The sequence below is a fragment of the Arvicanthis niloticus genome, chromosome 3 (assembly GCF_011762505.2).
Source record: "Arvicanthis niloticus isolate mArvNil1 chromosome 3, mArvNil1.pat.X, whole genome shotgun sequence".
In the NCBI taxonomy this organism is placed as follows: Eukaryota; Metazoa; Chordata; class Mammalia; order Rodentia; family Muridae; genus Arvicanthis; species Arvicanthis niloticus.
This window is the reverse complement of record NC_047660.1, coordinates 123,622,625-123,649,511: the sequence shown is the minus strand read 5'-3', so window position 1 is coordinate 123,649,511 and position 26,887 is coordinate 123,622,625. Positions and strand designations below refer to the sequence as shown.

The 26,887-nt window shown below is 39.3% G+C and overlaps 1 protein-coding gene across 1 annotated transcript in view; it reads right to left on the bottom strand.

Moving 5' to 3' along the window:
- The window catches only part of Catspert (catsper channel auxiliary subunit tau), a 90,483-nt gene that overhangs the window by 22,807 nt on the left and 40,789 nt on the right, over window positions 1-26,887 (bottom strand). Inside the window, exons 13-14 of the mRNA XM_076931858.1 lie at window positions 25,467-25,763; window positions 1,329-1,365 (exon numbers count right to left, since the gene is read on the bottom strand). Coding sequence (XP_076787973.1) covers window positions 1,329-1,365; window positions 25,467-25,763 — 334 coding nt within the window. The remainder of the gene's footprint in view (window positions 1-1,328; window positions 1,366-25,466; window positions 25,764-26,887) is intronic.

The window sequence follows — 26,887 nt, the reverse complement described above, 5'->3', positions numbered from 1 at the left end:
ATCTCCCAGCACTTCTGTCTTGTTAACAATATTTCCAACACGTGCTTTCTGTGAAACACATTAAAGCCATAACATTCTGCTCCTGGCCCTCAAATTTGAGTCATTTCACATGAAAAAAATATATTTATTCTATCTGGTGGCCCCAAAGTCTTGACTTGTTTTGGCCAGCAACCCAAAAGTCTAAAGTCCAAGGTCTTGGGTGAGACTTAAGATATAATTCATTCTGTGGCAGACTTCCTTCCAGCTGTAAGCCTGTGAAACAAGTTACCTGTTTCTAAAATAAGATGTCTTGCTAATTCTGAATGATTTTTCAGTCATTTGTTTTCTAGAATAAACAACTCTTTAACTGCACTGCCATTGGGCTGGTGGTCCTAGGTGCTATAAGAAGGCAGAGTGAGCAAGCCATGTGGAGTGTGTGCTCCTCTGTGGCGTCTGCTACAGTTCCTGCCCTGACTTCCTTGGATGATGAAGTACAAACTACAAAATGAATTAAACCCTTTTCTTCCCATGTTTCTTATGGTTCATGGTATTTCATCACAGCAATAGAAACCCTAACTTTGACAATTTGTTAATCACATTTTTGATTTGATTCTTTCCTCCGTAAGCCCTTAAATGAAGGCTAGTCTTTGCACCCCACAAATTGTATAAAGAAATACAATTACTTATCTTCTGCCTGTAGCATACACTACAGTTATCTTGTTATTTTAACTTTATTTTGATTAATTACTGTTGTCTCTTCTGAAGGAATATGTAGTCACTGCACAACTCTGACTGTCTAGGTTGTTAGAAGATGCCCAGGTACCACTCTGACATACACTGTGTTGGCTACCTTGATTCCTTGGGAATCTCCGGTTTCCTTCAACATGACATAATTCCTCAGGGGCCTTTGTAACTCTGACTCACCAGTATTGTATGATCTTAGCTTTCTGTATTTATGCTGTATTACTTGTTAAATATTGTTATGATGGGACCACTAAGAAAAGAAGCTTCTCGAAGCAAGAAAATGTGTTCATGGGAACTATCCATGTAACTATGTAACTATCCAGTAAACAAACACTTTGAATACAGATAAATGTAATAACATTATTTTCTAGTTAAATTAGAACATATGTTGAATGAAAACTGCCTGGACTCCCACTTTTAAGCTCTTTCATATTTTGTTTTGATCTTCCACTGTTACTGGGAGGCTGTGTTTTATAACAAGGAGAAAATAGTATAATTTATATCTTGAAGGAAATTGTGATAATCATTATTTTATGAGAGTTAGTGTTCCCAACTTCAATGGCCCAGTATTTGAAAATTATATTAATTCTTAAATAATGGCTTACCTGAAAAATGTGGAGATTTTTCTATTTTACGCTTACTCTAAAATAAAAATGAACAGAAAGTAGATAGAAAAACAATTAAATATCAATATAATTTTCAAAACAGCATTGTTAATGGTAATAAATGAAATTGTTATCATTTGTATTGATATTATATTAACATAGTTTGACCAATGCAATTTGGGGATGTAACATACATGTGTGGCTGAAGCATTGTGTAAATAGGCTGTTAAGAAGCAAACACCTAGTATTAAAAGAAAATAAATGATATTACATTTATTATTACATATTTTTATTTTTCCAAGTCTCAAGAAACAAAAAGTAATAATTTAAAGAATAGAGACAAACTAAGTAGAAAACAAAATGTATATCAGAAAGATGCTTAAAGAATTGGTCTCTCCACTAAAATGAAACATTCAAACCTGATGTAGCAACTATTTGAGAATTCTAGAATATAACCCAAAACTTCCAGAAAATAAAAGACTGCTTAGAGAGGGAGGAGTTTTGTTTTTTTTTTTTTTTTTTTTTTAAGACAGGTTTGGTATTTCAGGACATCTTGGCTACAAAACTAACTCAAAATCAAAACAGCCTTTACAAAGCTACTTTCCACCAGTCAGGAAACATCCTTCCACAGTGACCAACAGCAACCCTGGAAGGAGAAATGATTCTTACAATGAACATTATATTTAAATGATCTAATTTTTAACAAAAAGTTACGAGATATGTATGAAATGTGGCCCACTCAAGAAAAAAATGAGCAAACAGATAAAATAATAAATTACAAAAAATGTAAAATATAACCTACAAGAAAAAATAGAAATCACTTCCGAGGAAGCCCATGTGTTTTAAAGAAACTGTTCTAAATATGGCCAGAAATCTAAAAAGAACCAGGGATTCAGAGAAGGCAGAGTAGACATGCCCACCACTTCCTAGTAAAACCTGGTAGCTAAAGAACCCATCGCTCATCTCACAAAGAAACACTGGCATTATGCTGCTTTTATTCGTATTTTCCTATTTTCAGTCTGTGTGGCAGCTTGGCTCTGGTTTTTTTTTTTTTTTTTTTTTGAGTTCTCCCTTGCTACTTCTTATGCCTTGATTGCATAGGCTTCTCTTCTCATTCACAGTTGGCTTTGCCTTTTCCTTTACCACACCTCATTCTCTTTAAAATAAAAATAAACACATTGTAAGTGTATACATGTTTTCCCCACATATTTATCTGTGCACCATGTTCAGGCATTTCCCAGAGGCCAGACAAAGGCATTAGATCCCCTGGAACTTGAGTTACAGAAGCTTCTGAGCTGCTAGTGTATGTGCCTGGGATTAAACCTGGGTATTCTAGAAGTGCATCAAGTATTCTTACCTACTGAGCCATCTCTCCCACTCTTCATTCTCTGTTTATTCCTTAGTTATAAAAACCGTTAACTTTAATAGTCTTTAAAGTCTTGGTTTATCCTATCAGCGTTCGTTCACATCCACACCTTTGGGCGGGTGTGAGGACCCACCTGCTTTTTAATGGCAGTTCATTGTTTCACTACTGCTGACTGCCTTCTCTCTCCACATGGAGCAGGAAGCACCAGTCCAACAGAAGACCACCACGAAGAAAATATAATACAAAGCAACAACAACCAAAGCGTAGGGGAAAATAGACAGACATATCCATTGCAGCCGATGTACAAATTATAGTGTAGAAAAACACACAAAAAGAAAGCATGAAAAGCAAGCACATAACGTCCCAGTAGCTCCAACTATGATAGTTGTTGAAGTGCTGAACAAGCAATTTTAAAAAAAAAATCAATTTTTAAAAATGACCAATTACTTCAAAGGAGACTTAAACAGATGAATGTAGTATTAACATCACCCAAGGATGAAGATAGCCCTGGCTTTGACAGCTTAGAGCCCAAGACCAGTGGTAGAATAACCCCCTAGAAGAACGACTTACCTGTTGTTCACTGCTGAAGAGCTCAAGATCTGAAGTTCCAGCAAGTTCTTGATACCCACAGCTGCATCTTAAGGCACGGTTATTAGAGAGTCTTGAATATAAGAAGACAGCCTCTGTCTTTACTAATCGCCCTTGCTGTGGTCACTTCCTATCTTCCCAATGCACTTGGGAGAGACTTGCCACTTAAAACTTGAGTCATCCCAGGAATTATTATCTGGGGAGTCTTGGAGGATCAGAGAGCCTGCCTAGCCCACAGACAGCAAACTAAATGTGTGAGCAGAGGCCCCTGGTATACAAAGGAAATCTATCAAAGTGAAGACAGTTCTGGTGAACATCAGATACTTGTCCAGGATATATTCAACAACAGCATCAACTGTAGAAAAGACATGAACAGAATCCAGAAGTTCAGCTGAGACCCAGCCAACCGGCCTCTGTGGAATTGGCAATTTCCAAGTTTTGAGAATACAGAAATCTACTCTAATAACACATCCGTTTGCCTCTGGCTTGTTGCTGTTGTTTATTTGGTTTTTGAAACTTGTCTAACTGTATAGCTTTGCTTGGGCTGGTAGTCATTCTGTAGCCCGGACTGTCCTTGAACTCAGGAGAGATCTGTCTGCCTTTGCCCCAGGTGCTAACATTAAAGGTTGCACCGCCATTCCTGGCCCGTCTCTGACTCTCTTGATCCCTCCCACTTTTCTTCTTTTACTTCATTCTTAGCAGTATTCATTTGTAGTTTTTTTTTTTTTTTTGTAGTGTCTTTTCTTGCCTAGTGGTTCCTCCCTCACTCTACATTTAATAATATTTTTATTTTATCTTACTGAGTCTTTAACACCTGATATTTTATTCCTATCTTATATTTACCTAATTTTGCTTTTGAGCTTATTGGAAAACACTTTTGTTTTTAAACGCTTTTTGAGTCCTTTGCTGTCCCCCTCCACATTATTCTTCCCCATCTTTCTCCTTTTCTTTATCTTTCTTCTCATCCTTCTCTCCTTTTATCTCATTTATTTACTACTTCCACACTTACTGTAAATAGTTTTGAACCTGATAGCACCATCTGTAGTAGTTTGCCATTTTTAGTCTTTTGGTCACCAGTACTGTATATGGGGTTTGATTGATCTTAGGTTAAGTGCCTTTCTGAATCTTGAATGGTTCCATGCTGTTGCTGTTACATCCGTCTGTCTTCTCCTCAGTGAGCTCCAGCAGTGCGGACTGCCAGTTACACAGGTGCTGTTGCCTGAGGCCCAGCTGAACTTCAAGACTCTATTCATGAGTAGGTTGTTCAATAAAAGGATGCCCAAGTAAAACCAGAGAGATATCTAAGCCAACAGATACACAAACTGGAACACAAAAACACACATTAAAAAGTGTAAAGGTAAGACAATATATGCTTCCAAAGGGTCAGAACTCAACAACTGATGAACTAAAAGAAATACTTAAATATGCATATTTCAGGTAAAGATTTCAAAATTTGCTGGTAAAAACCAATCAATAATCAATCTGAAAGCAGGCACATACAAGCAGATGATTCAACTCATTACTGGGAGAGCAAACTTAGCAAAGTAGAGAAAGTGGGTGAGAAAATCAGAACTATGTACGAAAAGAATCAGCAATATGAAAGAAAAATTTGGCAAGGAAACTGAGACTTTGTAGGGGATGAAATGATGGAGATAAAAAAACTCACTGACTTCAATTTAAAATACAGTGGAAAGCACCCCAAATAATCCAAACAGAAGAATGTGGGGGACAGAGGACGAGGCTGTGAAATACTACATTCAAATATCAAAAGAGGAAAACCTGTGAGCACAACCAAATGTCCAACAATCCTGGGATCCAACTAAGAGAGGAAACTCAAGAATCTACAGAATAAACAAGGATAAAACAAAACAAAACAAAAAAACCACTACAAGCACAGAGGAGCTGTTCAATGAAATCATAACAGAAAATTAAAAAAAAAAATCTAAGGAAGAAATATGCATCCAAACACAAGAGCCATTTAAAAAGTCACTAGATATGGATGAGAAGAACCTTCATTTTACACAGTGAATTTTACACAAAGCACGGAAATAATATTACAAGCTGAAAGAGAAAACCACTGATGTCTCTACAGAGGCAAATGTGACAGCAATATCGTAGCGCGTCAGCAACCCTGAAAGCTGGAACTCACGGCATGGTAAATGCCTGCCAACCGAGAGTACTATAGCTAGCAAACTCATTTTTCAAAACTAATGGCGAACTATGGACATTTCAAAACCAGTACAAACAAAGGCGGCACCCGACCATGAAGATGACACTGCAGAAGATACTTAAAGGAACACTCTGCCTACAAGGGAAAGAACGACAGCACAGGAAAGAATAAAGTTCATCAGAGAAATAGAATAAAGAGAGGAAAGAATCATGTCCAACATAGTAACCTGAGAAATCGAGGAGAAAGCAAAGAACAAATAATTCAAGAAGACAAAACAAAACAACCAACAACAAAATGACAGACAGTAGGAAACATCTTTTAATTATGACCATAAATGTAAACAACTTGAAGTCACCAATAAAGAGTCTCGGGCTAGCTGATTGAGGTAAAGAAGTTAGATTCAACTATCTGCTGTTTCCAAGGAACACACCTCATCTGTAAAGTCACAGATTGAGAACCAGCTAATAGAAGTGGCTCCCTCTTGTCCTCCAGTGTCATTCTCTTGTCCCATCCCCAGCCCTGCAGCAGAACACTTTCAAGGGGCCTGTCTTCCACTCTACCTTTATTCCCTGGGGACTCGGTCAAACCTTGCTGTGGACCCAGCTTCCCAAGTCCCATCCCTTTGTGTCAGCTGCCGTACCAGCATGGGAAGCAGGTAGGCCATCTTCACTCTCCTTCCTGCCCCACACTTGTTGGGAGCCGACTTTTAGCAGAAAGTGGCTATCAGCTTTGCAGCCATCTTGAGCCATATACCCTGACATGAGACTTGTTTTACATCAGCCTACAACAGCTGAGCACACTCTGATAACATCTTGGTTTAGATACCCAGGATCTTTCCTTGGGTGTGTGAGATTAAAGGTGTGTGAGATTAAAGGTGTGTGACTTAAGAGTGTGACCTAGAGATCAGATTTAGAGACAAGACCTAAGGGCATGACTTAAAGGTGTGACTTAGAGGCATGGCTTAGAAGTGAGACATATAAAAGGCGAGAGGCAGACAGGAGAGTTGAGAACAATTAGGACAGTACAACAGAACAATTTGGAGTAACAGAGATTCAGACACTAGGAGTAGGAGTAGACATTAGACACTCGGAAGAGAACAAAATGCGTACAACTAGGAACTAGGAACTAGGAATTCAAGACTTGGGACTTGGACTAGAAAGAGAGACTGAAGAATAAACGGGATTGAATCACACTCTGTCTGGTCTCCATTCCTCGATTCCGTCCTCACTCTCTCTCTTGCTGAACCCTGACCACCAGAGTGGCAGCTTGGGCCAAGAAACAGTGGCCGACAAGCGTGGAGTGGAGAGGGCTGCAACATTTTTGCCGCAACATTTTTTAGCCACCCAAAGTGGGGCAGCTCGGTTCCCAACATTTTTGGCCGCCCAAAGTGAGGCTCCAGTTCGGGCCTCAACACACACTGCAATTTCCACATTCTCATCCCCAGCCATGCAGCACACTCTTGCAGAAGCCTGTTCTCACTCTCTGCCTCCATTCTCTGGAGATTCGGCCTAACCTTGTGATATCTCACCTTTCCTCCTTCCTGTGGACCTCCTAAGCACCCTAAGCTTCTAGTCCATTGCATTTGCTTTGTGTAAGTCCCCACTCCATACCTAAAAACACTTCCTACCAGAGACTTCCACTGGCCACAATGCAGGAAGGATTCAAGTAAGAGAATCACTATTTTTCCTGTCTTCCATTTCAAACTCTCCATTCTCATTCTGAGCCCAATAAACAACCCATTTACATGTGCCCTTCCTCCCACCTCAGCTTCAGTCACTGAAGACTCCAACCCTTGTTTTAAACCCAGGGTCCCCCTAGCACTTTCATCCCTGTCTCTCCAGATACCTGTTTGCCTTACTATAACTTACTTCCAGGGGCCCCTCTTACCACCATGCCTCCAACTTTCTGTTGCTCCAACCTCTAGATATGAATAAGAGCTCTTTGAATCTTTCCTGAAGCTTCTCTCAGCCTTTCCCCTAGCCAGCTTTATCTTCCCTGTCACCATTAACCTGCAGAAGCACTCCTCACCAGGCAACCCACAGCCTCTACACTTCCCTAAAATCTAGAGAAGGCAACAGAAACCAAGGAACGAAACATCCAACAAAGGCAAGATCAGCTATTTAAAAAAAAAGTCTAGAATCACAATGATCCCAATCCCAGATGCCTGGACACCAGCACAAAAATACAACCATTAACAGTCAAGACAATGTCTTTATCAGAACCCAGCAACCCCACTACAGTAGGCCCTGAGAAATTCAACATTGCTAACACACAAGACACAGACTTTAAGATAACTATTATGAATGAATATATTCAAGGACTTTAAAAGTATATGAATAGATCCCTTGATGACGTCTGTGAAAATACAAAAAGTGGAATGGAATGATGAAAAGGGATCTAGAAATGAAAACAAACAATCACTAAAAACTTAAACTGAGATAAAAGCTAGATGAAAAGGTGGGGAAGTCAAATAAAACCTTAGAGGCAAATTTCACCAACAGTACAGACGTGAAGAGAGAACCTCAGGCATTGAAGACAAGGTGGATACCTCAGTCAAAGAAAATAGTAAACAAAATTCAGGCACAAAACATCTCAGAGATATGGGAGACTATGAAAAGGCTAAATTTATGAATAATAAGAATAGAGGGAGGAGGATAAACCCAGGTCAAAGGCACTGGAAATATTTTCAGTAAGATCAGAGGAAATTTTTCCTAACCTAAAGAAGGAGGCACTTATCAAAGTACAGGAAGTATGTAGCACACCAAATAGACTGGATCAGAAGAGAAGCTCCCCATGACGTGATGTTCAAAACACTGAATGCACAGAAAAAAGAATATTAAAAGCTGCAAAGGAAAAAGACCAAGTAACATTTAAAGGCAGATCTACTAGAGTTACACTTGACTTCTCAGTGGAGACTCTAAAAGCCAGAAGGGCCGGTATGAATATGTTCTGTAAACTCTAAGAGATCACAGATGCCAGATCAGACTACTATGCTCATCAAAACTATCACAATAAATGGGGAAAAAAACAATGACAGAACAATTTAAGCAGTATCTATCTATAAATCCAGCTCTATAAAGGCACCAGAAGGAAAATGTCCATCTGCAGAGGTTAACCACACCCATGAAAACACAAAGAATAAATAATTTCATTACCATCGAGAGAGAGGGGAAATCCATATAATAATGAAATAAAAGAAATCAATATAAACGAATCATGGATAACTCTTAACATTAACGGCCTCAATTCCCTAATAAAAAGATACAGACTAACAGATTGGATTAAAATCCAGGATCTCTCTGCTACCTGTGGCCAAGAGTCACATGTTAACATTAAGGACAGCTATTAACTCTGAGTAAAAGGATGGAAGAATTTATTCCAAGCTATTGGACCAAAGAAACAAGCCGGTGTAGCTACTTTAAAGTCTGAAAAAACACTTCAAATCAAAACTATCAGAAGGGACAGGGATGGGCACTACATTTGCATCAAGAGAAAAAAACCACCAAGAAGATATTACACATCTAAACATGCACCAAACACAAGAGCATCTATGTTTATAAAAGAAACATTACTAAACTAAAATCGCACATTGACCTTCACACAATGATAGTGAATTCTCTATTCTTACCATTAGACAGGTAGGCCATTCAGACAAAAACTAAATAGAGAAATGCTGTAGTCAAATAATGTCACAAATCAAATGGACCTACCTTCTCAGCAGCTCGGGGAACTTCCTTCAGAAGTGACCACATATTTGGACACAAAGCAAGCCTCAACAGATACAAGAATACTAAAATAATACCTGCAACAACCATATATTAAAGCCAGATATCAGCAAAAGTAACTTTATAAATTTATGGAAACTGAACAACTCAGGACTGAATGAAAAATGGGTCAAGACAGAAATTAAGGAAATTAAAAGCTTTTTAGAATTGAATGAAAACGAGAACAGAACATACGAAACCTATGGACACACTGTTCTAAGAGGCCCATTCACAGCACTAAGTGCCAACATAAAAAGTTAGAGATCTCATATTAACAACTTACACACAGCATGGTATTGGCATAAAAACAATTCCATTGATAAACGGAATTGGATTGAAGTTTCAGACATAAAGTCTGCATACCCATGGACATCTGATCGTCGATAAGGAAGCTAGAAGTACATATTGGAAAAAAAAAAAACGGCATCTTCAACAAGTGGTGCTGGTCAAACTGGATGGCTACATGTAGAAAAATATAAATAGATCCATATTTATCAACCTGTGGAAAAACTCAACTCTAAATGGATCAAAAACCTCAGCATAAAGCCAGAAAAGCTAAACCTGGTTTTTTTAAAAAAAAAAAAAAAAAAAGTGGGGAGTAATTTTCAACTCATTGGCACAAGAAAGGAGTTTTGGAACAGGACACCTGTAGCACCGGCACATAAAACATTAAGTGGGACCTCCTGAAACTGAAAAGCTTCCGTATGGCAAAGGGAATCGTTCAGGCAAAGCAGCAAGCTATTGGATTGGAAATAATCTTTCCCAATTACACATCTGATAGAAGGGTGATATCTAAAATATATCAAGAAAATTTTAAAAACCCTGGACATCAAGAAATCAACACAATCAAAAGTGAGGTATAGATATGAGAGTTCTCAAAAGATGAAATACAAATATCTAGGTAATACTTAAAGAATTGTTCAATATCCTTAATTATCAGGGAAATGCAAATCAAAACCACTTTGAGTTTTATCTTACACCAGTCAGTTTGGCCAAGATCAATAAAACAAATGACAGCTCATGTTGGCAAGGCTAACACCCAGCATTACCTCTTGGATGCTCACCTCAGGACTCCCTCAGCACGCCACAAAAGTCTGCACAGCCATGCATAGCATTGCAGCTGTCCTATTACAGTAGTCAGGAAATGGAACCGGTCAAGATGTCCACTGACTATGACGTAAAGAAAGTGTGGTACATATACATACAACGGAACCTTATTCATTCACAAGCTAAAATGAACCTACGGCATTCGCAGAAAAATGGTTGGAACTGGAAATTGTTTCTGCTGGATCCAATAAGACAGACTCAGTAAGACACATCACATGTTTTCTCTCATATACAGAACCTAGATTAAAAATCATCTGCATATAAAAAATGCTAAGTAGAAGCCAGAAACAAAATGCTATATATCGATATAGCTTTGTTTATATTAAGTATTCAGAAAGGATAGCTCCTTAGGAACAATGCAGATTGGTCATTTTCAGGACCTTGGGGCAAATGCATGGATAAAGCTGTTTTCTCTTGTTGAAGTAATTCCCAAAGAGGGCTGAAGGATGGAGGCTTTCTTCTGGAAGCATGCCAGCAGATTGGGATGAAGTCCTGTGTTCCTAAAGGTAGACACCCACAAAAATCTATGTGCTTTGGAAATCCATTTCCCGTGTATGTACTGACAACAGATCCTCCAGGATTCCAGTGGGTCTTTCTTCCTAGGCGAAATCTAGAACGTGGGTGGGGTAACTAGAGCTCCCATAATTGCAGCTGCTTTCAAGTCAGCGGTGCCAACACTCTCCTTTGCTAGCTGTTTTAATTTCCCCAGCCTTCGTCTCACACACATCTGATCTTCATGCCCAATTCCTTCTGGGACAAGGTAAACAGCTGGTCTTTTATCAAAATTGAGCATGGATTCATGAACATCAAAGTATATCTCCTCTATGTCTCACATTTCCCTCCATGCTCAACTGCGCAGAACACTGTCTCATTGCACTGATATCTAAGATGGCCACTATTTCCTATGCCTGTTGGTACTTGGTCATAATAGAATTGCCTAAGCAGTGGCCATAATTTACAGTTTAATGGACCTCTTCTTTCATCTCCTGATGAGAGTGTCCTCCATTTGGGGACTAAGAACTTCAAACCTACATAATCTAGAGTCCTGGTATAGTAAAAATTATCCAGATGATAGGTTGCCAGATGAAACACAGGAAGTTCAATTAAACTGACTGTCAGGTAAACAATGTATTAAAAGTATGTCCCAAATATTGGATGAGACAAATTGTTCATCTGAAGCACAACCAGATTTCTTATTTCTATTTTCTAATTCTACAACAGCCCTACCAAGTGAACCACTGAGAACGATTCTAAGTGGCCACTTTGTTTTTTCTTAGACTCGTGTATTCTACTGATGGGAATTACACAGGTGTGTAAAGAACAGTAGACCACAGTCTGGACAGGTCATTTCATAATTCATCACTCATTATGTTTTTAAAGGTAAGGTCTCACGTAGCTTACAGTCATCTTTAAAGTGCTTTGTAGCTGAGTGTGACCTTGAACTTCTTATCTTCCTGCCTCAGCCTCCTGAATACCGAGATTCCAGACATGGTGCCCCCTTCTGCACCTTCTTCGTCATCAACTGGGTCTGATCAAATGTTATATGACATCATGAGATACTGGATCACACCCTGCAAGCAATATCAATGGTGATGAGTCCAATAGGAACTAAAGGAAAATCCATTCTCAGAATATTATTTTCCTGTGTTAAAATAAATCATCGATACTTTCAAGGGGGGAAAGGTTCTCAAATAATCAGCCTATGTCCGGTGACCAGCTCTATCCTTCAAGAGACAACATGGTCTTGAGAGGTTCAGCATTGCTCACTGTTGCTGGCAGATGAGACGTTAGACAGAGCTAACAGCTAAGTCAACATTGGTGAATAAGAACTGGGGCTGCTGAACACTTGCCAGTCTCTGCTGTAGACACATTCGCTACTCCATTACTTCATCTATGGTTCCATTCTTGCAGAATCTGATGACAGAAGGTAGGCGTCATTAGCTGGCTGTCTTTTGTGTAGCTGGTTACTTAATAGCACTCCCATGGTAGACAGTTGCTAAATGGGCATTACCTTCAGACTTTGTGCCCGGTTCACTGTGCCCATCCATGTCTCTACTTCTGGACTCCTTGACTTTTGTCTTCTAATATTTTTTTTTCTTCAAGACTTCCTAATTGGCTGACCAGAATATTTGTTACTACTCACAGGTTTCTATATAGTGAAACCTCACTAAATTTACAATGGTATTTTCCACTGGCTCAAGAATGGTAAATGAAATCAGACACTGGAGATAAAGGAAACTTGAATGTTATATAGTTTTATTTATTTTTATTTTTAAAAGACTCATAAGAATGGCAAAATGGAAATAATATATTATGTTCTCTTAGGACTTTATCATATAGAAAGACTCAAGAACCCCACCACGCCATGAATACTGCCATCAATACACCCAGGCCTAGTGGGAAAAGTGCCCATACAGAAAACTAAGGAGTTCTTTGTGGCACTGGGATGGCAGCTCAGTAGTAAAGTGCTTGCCTTGCAAGCATGAGAATCTGAATTCAATCCCCAAACCCCAATAAAGATTCTGGGTATAATGGTGTGTGCTTGTAATCCCAGGACTGACGAGGCAGCAACAGATGGATCTTTTGGGCCTGCTTGCCAGCCAGCCCAGCCTGCTTGGTGAGTTCTAGGACAATGAGAGGCTTTGTCTCAAAGGAGGTGGATGATGTTCCTGAGTAACATCCTAGGCCATCATCTGACTTCTACACATGCATGCACAAGCATATATAAACTTACGTACATGATCATACATACTCATTTGCATGAGTATATATGCACATAAATTTAAAGAGTCATAATGTGCCAAATATGTAACCTTTCATAAATTTTGGGGCAGTCAAGTATGACATATTTTGCCTAGAAAATTCAGTTTCCAAAGCTCTGTCAAACAACTTAATTTTTTTCTCTTTCTCTCCATCTCTGTGAAAAGAATGAGATTATTTTTTCCATTTGCCACAACATGAAGTAGCCTAAAATACATTATTTTAAATATGTCTAATCCAGATACAAAGAAATGTATCATAGATCTCACTTGATGTGAAATCTAAAAAAAATAAAAGTTCTAATAAACAGAGATAGAGAACAAAACCGTAGTTATGGGGATGGAACATGCGAATACAGACAGAGAATTCAAAGTAGTAGATACAAACAATTAACATGGTAGAAATTTGAAGCACAACATATGAGGTAAATAATAAAATTATATGGCAGGGGTCAGAGAGATGACTCAGTGGATTAGACCATGTAGCTCCTCGTGAGCAAAGAAAGAGGGTATGCTCCTCTTGAGCATAGGAGGGAGACCTCCAAAGCTCACCCCCAGAGTGACACACTTCATCCAACAAGGACACACCTCCTAACAGTACTACTCCCTATGGGCTAAGAATATTCAAACCACCACATTTCACTCCCTGGTCCCCATAGGCTTGTTCAAACACATAAGTCTATGGGGGTGGGGCATACCTAACCATAGCATAATGCAAAATAAATTTAGTCCAACTTCAAAAATCCCCATAGTCTATTACAGTCTCACCAATGTTTAAAAGTTCAAAGTTCAAAGTCTCTTCTGAGATTCATGAAATCTCTTAACTGGAATTCCCTATAAAATCAAAATGCAGATCACATACTTCCAACATATCATGGCACAGAGTATACATTACCATTCTAAAACATCATAGCAAGGAAATACTGGACCAAAGCAGGACCTAAAGCTAGCAGGTCAGACTCCAAACTCTGTGTCTCCATGTCCAGTTCTGGTGTTCAACAGCAACAAACTTTGTTCTCATGGGCTGGTTCCACTCCCAGTTAGCAGCTTTCCTCTGACATCTTGGTGTATCCAAGGCAACTTCAACTTTACAGCTTCTTGTTCCAATGTCTGGGATCCACACATGATCTTTTGGGCTCCTCCAAAGGGTTTGTTTTGGGTCACTTCTCCAGCTCTGTCCCCTGTAGCATTCTAGGATCTGGTCGACTCCACTTCAATGCTGCTACGGTTCTTGGTGATCATCCCATGGTACTGGAATCTTCAATTACCTGAGAGTCTTCTGCTGCAACCAGGTGTTACCGACAGCCCCTCATAGGCTCTCTTCACAGTGCCAAGCCTCAACTTCTTTGCATGACTCCTTCATTCCTCGGCCATGAACTGCAAATGAAGCTGCACCTTCACCAGTGGCCTTCCCTGACCTCCCACAGTACCAAGCCTCAGCTGCTCTCCTTGATCCCTTTATGCCTTCAAAACTGGTACCACCTGGATGACTCTTATACATTACCAAGTCCAGCTGCAGCACAAGGTACAACCTTGGCTATCTCTGGAACACAGCTTCTTTGTGCTCTCAGAAAACACATCCAAGAAGATTTCACCTCAGTGGTGCTGGTCTCTTCTTAATCAGCACTAATTTCCTAGCTCCAGCTAACCAGCATCAATTTTCTCAGTAGCCCCTTTTATTCTTAACTCTAAAGCCAGAGCTGTAGAGCCACATGGCCCAAGCTGCTGAATTCTGCTGTTTGCTGGAACTAGAACGTGGCCCCTTGTTCTATTACATTATCATCAGCTTTCTGTTTTCCACCTCCTTCACTGATTAAGCTTGGCTGTCCTGGAACTTGCTCTGTAGATTGACCTTGAACTCAAGAGACATGCAGGGCTCTGTCTCATGAATGCTGGGATCAAAGGCATGTACCACCAGGCCTGGACCTAAGCTTTTCTTTACCTGGAAATTGCTCGGTTACAGGTTGGCCTTGAGCTCAGAGATCTGCTTGCTTCTGTTTCCTGGGATTAAAGGCATGTGTCACCATGCCTGGACCTAAGCTTTTCATTATAGATCTTAAGTTGAAAACTAGGAATAGGCATCACAATCAATCCCTTGGAGATTTGATACATAATCATATCTCCTTATGTCCAAATGAAAACAATAACTGGGTCAGAGTAATGCCTAATGTGATATAACTCTCCCTCATACAACTACAAATGCTTAAGTTTAGCTGGGTAGGATCTTGCACTGAGGTCACCACTCCCTTAATTCCATTTAATATCCTTGCACATAGGATTTAGCTTCATTCCACTTCCTGGTGTCCCTTTATTCTTGGAACCATACATTTTGTATTTTTCCTTTCTAAGCTTGTTGTGCTTGATCAAATTGCTCTTCATGACAGTAAACCAAAAGACAAATTCTTTTGGGCTTCAAGATTTCCTGTGTTAATGCAATTAATATAAATCTCTTTACCTTAGCTCAGGCAGACTCTTTGGGCAAGGACAAAAAGCAATATTCTTCACCAAAACATCATAAGAACAATCTCCAAATCAATTAAAGTAACAATGTCTTCCATATTCCTACTAGGATGGCTCAGTAAGTTGCACTTAAAACATTCCAAATCCAAAGTCCCCAAATCCACATTCCTCCAAACAAAAACATGGTCAGGCCTATCACAGCAATACATTGGTCCCTGGTACCAACTTCTGTTTTAAGGTTTCCATTGCCATGAAGAAGCACCATGACCAAGACAACTCTTATAAAGGTGAACATTTAATTGGAGCTTGCTTACAGTTTCAGAGGTTTAGTATATTATCATCACATCAAGAAGCATGGCAGCATGCAGGCAGACATGGTGCCAGAGAAGGAGCTGAGAGTTCTGCTTTTTGATTCAAAGACAACCAGGGGAGACTGGCATTCTCAGGCAACTAAGAGGAAGCTTTCTTTTACTATGGGTAGCTCCTTCTGAGCATAGGAGGAGACCTCCAAAGCCTACAGTGACACATTTCCTCAAACAAGGCCATACCTCTTAAAAGTACCACTTCCTATGGGCCAAGCATATTCAAATCACCACACCCAGAATCTACAAGATGACTAACAACTGTCTGAACCCCCATTCCAGGGGATCTGACACCCTCTTCTGACTTCAACAGGCACCAGGCATGCAACACATGCAACACACACACAGAGAGAGAGAGAGAGAGAGAGAGAGAGAGAGAGAGAGAGAGAGAAAGAGAGAGAGAGGCAGAACATTCATATACATAAAGTTAAATAGAAAAGGACCCAGATGCCTTTAAAAATAAAATGATACTGCATATGAGATCCATGCTGAGTAGATTTTATCTACTTACCACAAAAGATAATTATATTAAGTGTATGTTAAGTGCTTCACATAGTAACCTTTTTACTTTCTATATGTGTCCCATAACATTATGTTATATACTGTAAACATATATGATGAAAAACTACATGTAAAGTAATGGCATGCATGTTAATTAGCTTAGTTTAATTACTATACAAATACAAAAACCTTATATGCTATAAGCACACAAACATTTTTGTCACTCAAACCTTAATGAGGCTGGAAAACTATCAAACGACAGAAAGGAAGAGAGACTTCTGGTGAGAAAAATCACTCAACGTATGATAAACCAAATACTCTTAACACTGACTTCTCACTACAATAGAGGGTAGCCAGAGAGCAGTGGAGTGGAAACAGCTCCAGAAACCAACACTGTCAACCAAAAATTAAACATCTAGCAAAACTATTCCTTAAAAACATATTGAGGGGAGCTGGAGAGATGTTCAGTGGTTAAGAGCACTGACTGCTCTTCCAAAAGTCCTGAGTTCAATTCCCAGCAACCACATGGTGGTTCACAACCATCTGTGATGGTATCCAAAGCCCTCTTCTGGTGTGTCTGAAGAGAGCGACAGGGTACTCATATACATAAACAAGCAAACAAACAAACAAAATAAACATTGTGAGAAAGCCATATTCTTGGATTAAAAACAACAGCAACAAAATCCCACCCAAAAATCAGGCTCACATTTCTTCCCTAAATATGAAGGTCAGCTGCATTTCAGTGCATTGGGCTAAGAAATGGCATCTCTTGGGTTCACTGAAGCTTTAAGCTGACTAGTGTTGAGGCACACAAGTAATAATAAAAAATTACATGGGCACAAAACCTGAATCTGAGACATTCTCCCCATGACTGTTACAGAGAAACGTTATCTGAAGGCTCTAGAGAAACTAACTTTCAGTGAAGTGTGAAGGAGGCACGGGCGGAGTATTGCGTTACACCACGCCAACCAGCCAAACCCAAAGAAAAACCACAGGACTTGCAGTTCCTAAGGAGAAAGTGGACCAGGTTTCCTGAAGCATTTTTTTTTAAAGCATTTGAAAGTACAGTGAAGAAGGGAGAAATAATGGTGACAAAGACATTATAGAGGTTTGTAATAATGGAGTTTAAAAAAAAAAACAAAACAAAATGGGGCCTTCTCATTCTTGTTTGCTCAAAAACAAAACAGAAAAGAAATTTAGAACTCATACTAAAACCACGTATTAAGAGATGCATAAACAGGAAACAGGAATGGATCTAAAGACTCCATAATGAAAGCTAACCTCACATAAAACCGACTCAAGCACTCCAGAAGTGAGGTGACCATGGCCCCAGGGTAGGCTAGGTGGCTCAACAAGTTTTTCTTCCACATGTGACTAAGGAATGTTGAGTGGGAAGCAGCCATACCCAGGAATGAGAACACTGATTAGTTGTTCAATATCAAATGGTCGACCCTGAAAATGAATCCAAGTGACAGCATACTGACTGAGGTTACATAAATATATACATACGCATATCTGTATAAAATGACAATTAATGAAAAATAGGCCAGGAATATTAAAGAGAGAAAGGAGGGGGTATATGGCAATGTCTAGCAGGAAAAGGGAAATGATGTAATTATAATCTCAACAAATAAAAATCGAAATTTTAAAGGAACATTTTTTTTCCAAAAAATAAGACAAGACACAACCAATAAACAGCGGATAGAATCTTCTAGCTTACAAAAACTTCAAGTGGCACTGTCTAGAAGACTACTGGACAGAGACACTCAGATATTTCTTCACTGTTAGCTTCACTATGGTGAAACTCAAGAGAAGAAATTATGGATATGTGTAAACTTAGAGTTCGCCAGTACAAAGGTACAATTGACAAGATAAAAGACTAGCATTTATCCTGGTTAATTATCTGAGTAGACCAATTTCCAAGTTCAGCAAATTCCAAAATCCTGTGGGGTCATCAAGTATATTTTTTAAAAAATCTTTAGCATCAAAAGAGAAGACTCTTTTAAAATCAGATTGCTTTACACTGAAGGACAGTGGTACCTGGTAGACCCACTGTTGTTGCATTCTGTCCCACAGCCAAGACGTGGCCTATGAGCACAGCCATACTAAAGCCAAAGACAACAGACAGACTCAAAGCTCGGTGTATAAAAAGGAAATGAAGAAAGGAGACGGAAGGGTTCAATTCACTGTTACGTGTTGGATATGAACTGTTTCCCAAAACTGTTTCTAAGTTCAAGGCATGGTCAGTCTTCAGCTAGTAGCTCCAATCACTAAGAGGTACTTATGTCATGAAAGCTCTGATATAATCAGTGAATTGATCCATTCCTAGCTGGACTATTTGGAGGTGATGGAAACCGTGGGAAATGGAGCATGGTTTTCAAGAGTGGATCTCGTCTCTGAACTCACCTGGCTTGGCGTCCTGGCTGCCAGGAGGTAAGCAGTCTCATAAATGACAGGAGACTCAGACCTAAAGCAACAGGCAACTCTGGACCTCCAGGACTATAAGCCAAGTACCTATTTTCTTTTCTTTTTTTTCAGGTACTTTGTCACAGCAATGAAAAACATGACTAACATACGCTGTACTTGCTTTGTGTGCTTGCTATAACAAATTACCATATATCTGGTGATTTGAAACAATCAGATTTATATTCTTAACACTTCTGAAGGTCAGAAGTTCAAAATCAGTTTTACTAGGTTGAAATCATGATAAGGAGGGCCATGCTTCCTCTGGAAGCTGAGGAAGCTGGATGGGGGAACCCATTCTTGCATCAACCAGCTTCTGTTGAAAGAGGTGCTCCTTAACTTAGTATAGGATGTCTCCAAATCCCACTGCTCATCTCCATATCACCAGCTCTTTGGGCCAGTTCCCATCTGTCTCTTACAAGGATGTTATGATGGTATTTAAGCCCACCTTGATAGTCCACCATTATTTTCCACCTTAGCATCCTTAATCACATCTGCAATGCCTTTGCCATTCAAGATTAACACTTACAGGACCCAGAGATCAGGACTTGTTCTTTAGGAACCACTAGTCAGTTTACCACAGCATATTTAAATTCAAATCATTGTCCCTTAGCATTTGTCTATAGGATACTGGTTCCAGGACCCTCACAGGATACTAGAATCCTCAAATAGCCAAGTCCCTTACACAGAATGGATGATGTTTGCATATAACCTACGCATATCTTGCTATATACTTATAACACTCAAAATATTAAACTATGAAAATATTGTTATACGCACTTGCTTAGGGGAAATACACATTGCATAAGACACCTTTTGTAAAAGAATTTTAATGTGCAGTTGGCTGGATATGCACATGTGACATACACATATGGAAAGATGATTAATATTCACACACTACATATGTGATACTCTAATAAAGACTCCAAGCTGTTATAATAAAAGTGTTTCCTTTCCTATTGTAAATAAACTTGTGGAGAGGGAGAGACTCTGAGACAATATAGAGTTCAGGACTTAGCCATTCCAGGATCTTAAGCAGTGCCAGTCTTCAGCCATTTCCAATAAGGCACCAGACAAATGAAGGAGCCATGTTGGGATGACAAACTCCAGGATGGCACTTCTTCAGTTGATATTGGGTGAAATGGAACTTCCCAGAGAAGTATAGACTATGAAACAAGTCTTGAGACTTGTAAAAATGTTTCCAGACATTAAGTTTTGGGATAGTTGCTATGTAACTATTTAGAAATGGGTACCAAGAGATAAATTACTGATATAACAAAACCCCTAAAATGTGGAATTTGTTTGGGAGCTACATTTTGGTAAAAAAATAATCATAATAATAATTGGAAGATCCCCAAGAGAACAGATGATATGGGAAAGATGTGAAGGTGGTTTTTACTGGAAACTAAACATTATCATGGTGACAAAGTCTGGCAGCCCTCTTACCTAGTCACATGGCAGACACAACTGGAGTGAGTATCTGGCTAAGAATTCTACGTTTCATGCTAAAAATATATATAAAGTGAACTAGAAGAGGGACTGTTGTTCCTTGAAGCAACGTCCACAGAAAACAACCCTGAACCACAATTTGCTGGTGTTGGAAAATCTACAGGTTCCACATACACTTCTAGTTAACGAGTCTCAAGTAAGAAATGATCTCATGGCGGAAAGCAAATCTATCAAACCGTTGGTCAAATCTGATCTTAAGGCCAAGATAACAAGGCTTTAACGTTATTTAAAACAAAAAACAAACAAACAAACAAAAAAACTGATATCGTTAGATGCCTAACATACATTACTTGGAGAATCTTAGGTGGCAACTTAGGCTCAGTCTGCTATACAAACTCAACACTTCAGGCTATTTTGCCACAACCACTGAAAGCTAAGCCCAAAAAAATGCAGGCTTGTCTTAAAACATATGGGGGTGTGATAGTTGACTATTAAAAATAATTAGTTACATAAGAAACCCACACTTTAAATGAATTATAGTATCTCACACTGAACTTCCTCCATAAAAAGACACTGAACACAGATACTGAAGTATATGAAAAGTCATTTCTTATAAAAAAAAATTAAAAGCATACAGCCAGGACCCAAGTGCACCATCACAAATGTGAGAGATATTAATCAGCTGGCTAGGCCGTACATCACAGTTCACGCTACTCTTGAGATGCTGAGGGTTTTCCCGCTTGCAGAACATACAAATTCTATTCCTGATTCACTCCTATGTGTGGTGGACGGATAACTGAGAGCAGCCATACTTAAGGAGCCTGTCACTTGTTCCTGGTTTAAATGTTAAAATTCTTTACTTCAGGTCTGAGTCTCTTAAAAATAACTGTGAAACTGAGGATCTGGGAAGGAAGGGGAAGTATTTTCCATGTAAAGGGGTTGCTCATTGCTGGGAAGTTAATCTATGGTAACTTATAGTCTAATATGGTCCCCAGTGACAAAGCTTCCCTAGGTTCAATCAGTCTGGGATGCAGTGGAAGTGAACCTAGACTAAGTTTAAGCCTAACTCTTGTTAATTCCTATGGCTTCTGCCTTTGTGTTTTAGAATGCCCAGGTTGCCACATAAGAAGTTCACATGCCTTGTTGAAAGAGACATGTCTTCCTATGACATGGAGAGGTCATAGGAAGACAGTCACACAGAGTGTGTGAGGGATAGATAATGCCTGGCATTACAGAAGGAGGCACAGAAGAGCAGAGTAAGTGAGGGAGAGAATACCAGAATGTGGGAGACTATCCAAGTCGAGGACTACATAGCCTAAGCATGCCCCATGACGGTCAGTCATGTAAGTGAGCCGTCACAGTTCCAGCCCAGCCAAGTGTCTAATGATTTTAATGAAGTCCACACAACATCCAAGATCTTAGGAAGCAGAGCTGTCCAAGTAAGCACAATCAATTCCACTGAATACTGAGAGATGAGGAAAGGGTTGTTTTCAGCCACTAATGTTTGGAGAGACTTGTTATGTAGCAATAAATGCCTTACCATACACAAACTGAATATTTTAGAAGTCAGACTGAATATACTACATAAAGTGCAAACTACAGACCATGGCAAACTACAGATTTTTTTTTTTTTTTTTTTTTTTTTTTTTTTTTTTTTTTTTTTTTTGCCTTTTCTAGACAAGGTCTTTCTGTGTAGTCTTGGCTGTCCTGGCCTCAAATTTATAGAGATCCATCTGCCTCTGCCTCCCAGTGTTAGGATTAAAGGCGTGCATCACCACTGCCACCCAGCAAAACTTCAGACTTTTAAATGATTAATATTCTTAAGTTAAAAAGACTCATTTTGAAATTTAAGAAAAACCTCCAACTCTTCAAAACAGAAATGTATTCACAGGAGGAAAATAAAAATGACTACTAAGCACTAAAGTTTTCATTACTTAAAGGACCATTAATATTTAAATGCGTTTAATGAAAATATAAAATAGAATTAGAGAATATTTTACATCATAAAAATTTCTAAGACTAAATTCAAGTATAATGTTTAAAGTGCTAAGTTATAATAGGCATTGTGTATGAGTGTATGTGTGTGCATGTGTGTATATGTGTGTGCTCTTCTTTTTAGTGTTAGAAGGAAGGTACTAACAACATGATTGGAGGAGTAAATTTACACAGTAGTCATCAATGGTATTACCCAGCTGTGAACCCTGTAAGCTACAGTATCAGCCAGCCTGCAAAGACATGCCCACTAGAAAAATTTAGGATGAATCGCCCACTTTATGATTAAAAAAAAAAGTTGATCCATAAATTGAAACTCACACCTGATGCTGATATTGGGACCAAGAACACCTGGAGAGGTCACAGGTCCTAGCAGAGATCCTACACTACTCTGCTAAGTGGATAGAGTATTAAACCAATGCCGAGTGACTCATTGTTATACCTATAAATTACTACATATTTCAGCCGTCATTGAAAGGTTTTTTTTCTTTGTAGTGTATGGTGATTAACACAGAGACTTAAAACTGGTCAGGGTACACTAGAATGTTCAGTCCTAAATGGGACATCTCTCTCACTTCCCCCTCCTCCCAAAACTCAAGGGTCATCTTTATGCAAGAGAGGATTAAGAAGAGAAGATTAAGAGTCAGAGTGGATGCAAACAAAGAAACACTGTTTTTTTAGACACAACACAGTAGTTACACTGTGGGCCCCGTTCAGGGTCGCTAACCCTAAAAGACCACCAAGGAGCAATCACACTGGAGTCTTTTTGATTCAAGCTCGAGCTTGGGCTCACCACCAACCCTGACACAGCAGGACAGGAGGGTGCAGCCCCGAGCCCTCAGCGGGACAAGGTCTTATAGGAAATGACCAGTGAGTAAGTGAGGGGGTTTCTAGCCTGGTAAGCATCTAATGGAATGACTATTGTGAGCTGACAGGTAGGTGTTCTGAAACAAAACCATGAACAATCACAAACGGTCTGAAAGTACATCTGGAACTATCAGACTAATCCTGATTGGCTGTTGCTAGGGAGTAGCTAGGGAGTAACTCTGGGGTATGAGCCAAGGACAAGCCATAGGGTCCTTCCTGGTATTTGGGTGCAGCTCGGGTTCAGCTACAGGTCAAGTTCTCCGCTCTTTTTCTTTTAAAATGGAGGCGGTTCCAAGATGGAGTAGGTTTGGCCTCTCAGCACATATGAACTCACAAGAGCTTATGACATCATACAAAAGATTTATGTCAGTTCAAATCAGACCAAGATCCTATCCTAGAAGTCAGATAAGCATGAAGTTCTCCTACCCTAGCTAAAGAGCATTGGAAACTGATAGCTGCTGAGAGAAGGCGGGTCTGTTTTCTCTAAGCCCCTTGGAAGCTGACCATGTTCCAGTAGGAACCCTCACATCGAAGAGTGCAATAGCAGTGCAAATTATACTTGATGGATTTAGTAAAATAAAAAAAGAGTACACAGCATTGGGTGAGTAGGGAAAGGGTGTAGATATGGGAGGAATTGGGAGAGGGGTAAGTATGATCAAAATCCATTATACAAACATTTCAGAGAACTAATTCAAATAAAAGAATGAACTTGATTCCAGAATGACAAATAAGGAATATATATGCATAACAAAAGTTAAAAGAACTAAAATTGTTAGAATGGTAAGGGAATTATGACTACTTGTATTTAGCTTGTCTTTTCTTTGGTTTTTGTTTTATTTTCTTTAAGACTCAGTTTCTCTGTATAGCTCTGGCTGCTCTGGAACTCACTCTACAAGACCAAGATGGCCTTGAACTCACAGAGATAAACCTGCCTCTATGTCCTGAGTGTTGAGACTAAAGGTGTGTGCTATCATTGCCTGGTTGGTTCAGCTTGTCTTTTAGGTTTTGCAAACGTTTTTATGAGCATGTATTACCTTTACAGCAAGTAAATAACATTATTCCAATTATATTGCTTTAAGCTATTGTGATTAAGAATAAGTTCCCAGGGTTGGAGAGACGACTCAGCAGTTAAGAGCACTGATTACTCTTCCAGAGGTCCCGAGTTCAATTCCCAGCAACCACATGGTGGCTCACAACCATCTGTAATGAGATCCAATGCTCTCTTCTGGTATGAAAACAGCTACAAATATATATATATAATATATTTCCAGCTACAGTTATTTAGTATAATTATATGTTTTGACATTTCAGAGGGAATTTAGCCATAGTTTTGAATGCATAAAAGGATGAGAAGATCGAGCTAAGCACTCAAACGTCAAAAGCTAGTATGCTTGGGGAGAGACCCTCGCTGAAGTCTCTAACTCCTTCCAGTTGCCTCTCTTCTGTTGTTGTTTCCTTAGTTTATTTTTATTCACTTTACATCCAGATTACAGCTCCCCTCCTCTCTTCCCAGTCCCACCCTTACAAATCCCTCTCCCTATTTCTCCCACCCCTTCTCCTCAGAGAAGGGAAGCCCACCCTCCTTGGGTACCACCTACCCTGGGGCATCTTAGTCCCAGCGAGTCTAGGCACATCTTCTCCCACTGAGGCTCAACCAGGCAGTGCGGGTCGGGGTTGGGGGTGGGGGTGGGGGGTGGGGAGGGGATCCAATGGCTGCAGTAAAGGAAGGAGGACACTGACAAAGGCTTGCCTAGTGTACCTTACATTTACACTCGGAGTCTGAAACAAGGAACAGATGTGCTATGTTTTACAATTCTACTAAAATAATTTCTCAGGCTTTTACATGTCTTTTGAATTTATATTTGTAACTGTTAGTACATTTTTAGCAGAATCACACACTAATGCAGGGGATTAACTTGTTCTATTAACAGTTTGCTTTTCTTTCCAAGGGTTTCCCCCTTAATTGATCAGTACACACAGAGTAAGCACACTTAATATATTTAGACACATTTCTACTTAGAGGCATTTGAATAACTTTGAATTTATTGGTATTTAGTAGATTTTAAAAATAATTATTTTGGGTTTTCCTGTCTGAAGCTTTTGCTGTGGGGGAGACTCATTTAGTTGAGCTTCTGTTGGGTCTTGCCTTTGAAAGCCACCTTTCCATTTCAACTCTCAAGAGCCCAAACTAGCCCTCTTTCTTTCAGTTGGTACCTCATTCTGTTGGAGAGAAACCTAAATTCCTTCTCCTTATTCTCTCAGGATTTATGGGTAAATATCTCAACTTTACCTCTTGTTGAGATGAGGCTATTTTTAAAATGCTTGGATGTTTGGGCATTAGTTCTTCATCCGATGAAAGTACTAAACTTTTCCTCTCTTCGCGTGGCCTTTCTTCTGGTTCGGAAGTCCTTTGTAAATGTGGCATTTCGTCTTCTTCTATTATCTGCAAGGTGTGAATAGGGGGCAGCAGAACATCTTCCTGAGGCATTGAGTCATCACTTTTAGATAAAGATGTTTCTGAGAAATTTTGGTCCAACAGCTTTAAAACTGGTATGACCCGGCCTTCCTTATCACCATAATCCATCAACTAAAAAAAAAAAAAAGAGCAAACAGAATAAACTTAATTAATTCACTAGTGACTTTTCAAAATCAATAAATCAATTTTGTCTGTCCTTTACATACTGTCATTGATATTTGTAAGTCATTACATTCCTTAAGAAGACACTGAGAAACCTTATGCTTGGCCTGAGCTTAGATCATTGTCTGAACTGTGATACAGCATATGTTTATGAAGCAATGGCTTACATATGTCTAGATTGTATAAACTGGCAATGCGTTAAGGAAATCTGAGGGCTGATGTCTTATTGATCACCAATGTCATGAAACAAAGGAAGCTTCAGTATCAAAGAAACTGTGATAGTAAAATAATACAAAGAAAAGGAAAATGAGGGCTAGCTTCTTGACTAAATGCACTCAATGTTATACAATGTTATACAAAAGTCTCTATTGCTTCCCCAACTCATTACTTTAACTTGGGGAAAGCAGTACATGCTGCTTCTTCAACTGACATTTGGCAGTCACAGAAACAATATGGAAATAATTAAGTAGCATCAAAGGCAGGACAAAGCTCTTTATTCCTTACTGATCTACATGGGGTTATCCTTGATGGAGTGAAAAATGATATTAATGTCATTCCATTTTTACTGACTTCTATTATTAATGTACATTGTTAGTTCACACTGTGATGAGCATTCTGGTGAAAGTAAAAATGTGCTTAGGTCATCTGCTCTCAGATCTTAGTAAAATTTCACGGGTTTTCCTTTTCTTCCTCACATCGTTAAGCCTTCTCCTTGCTATCATTCTAAATCGTTAACTGTTTTGTGCTCAGTCTGTTTCCACCGAGCATTTAATTTGAAACTACCTAATAGTTATAGATATTTCCATAAGAAATAACTGAATAACTTAGGAACGCTTTTTTAGTTTTACCTGTAACTGTTCTTCTACTTATATTTTATCATAGAATAATGACTATTAGAAAGTCTCCTGTGCTGGAGAGATGGTTCAGCGTGGATAAGATCACTGGCTGCCTTTGTAGAGACCTAGGTTCGATTCCTAGCACCCACATGGTAGCCCACGCTATCTACAACTCCAGTTCCCAGGAAGATCCAGTGCCTTCTTTTACCTCTGTGAAAACCAGGCGTGACTATGCAC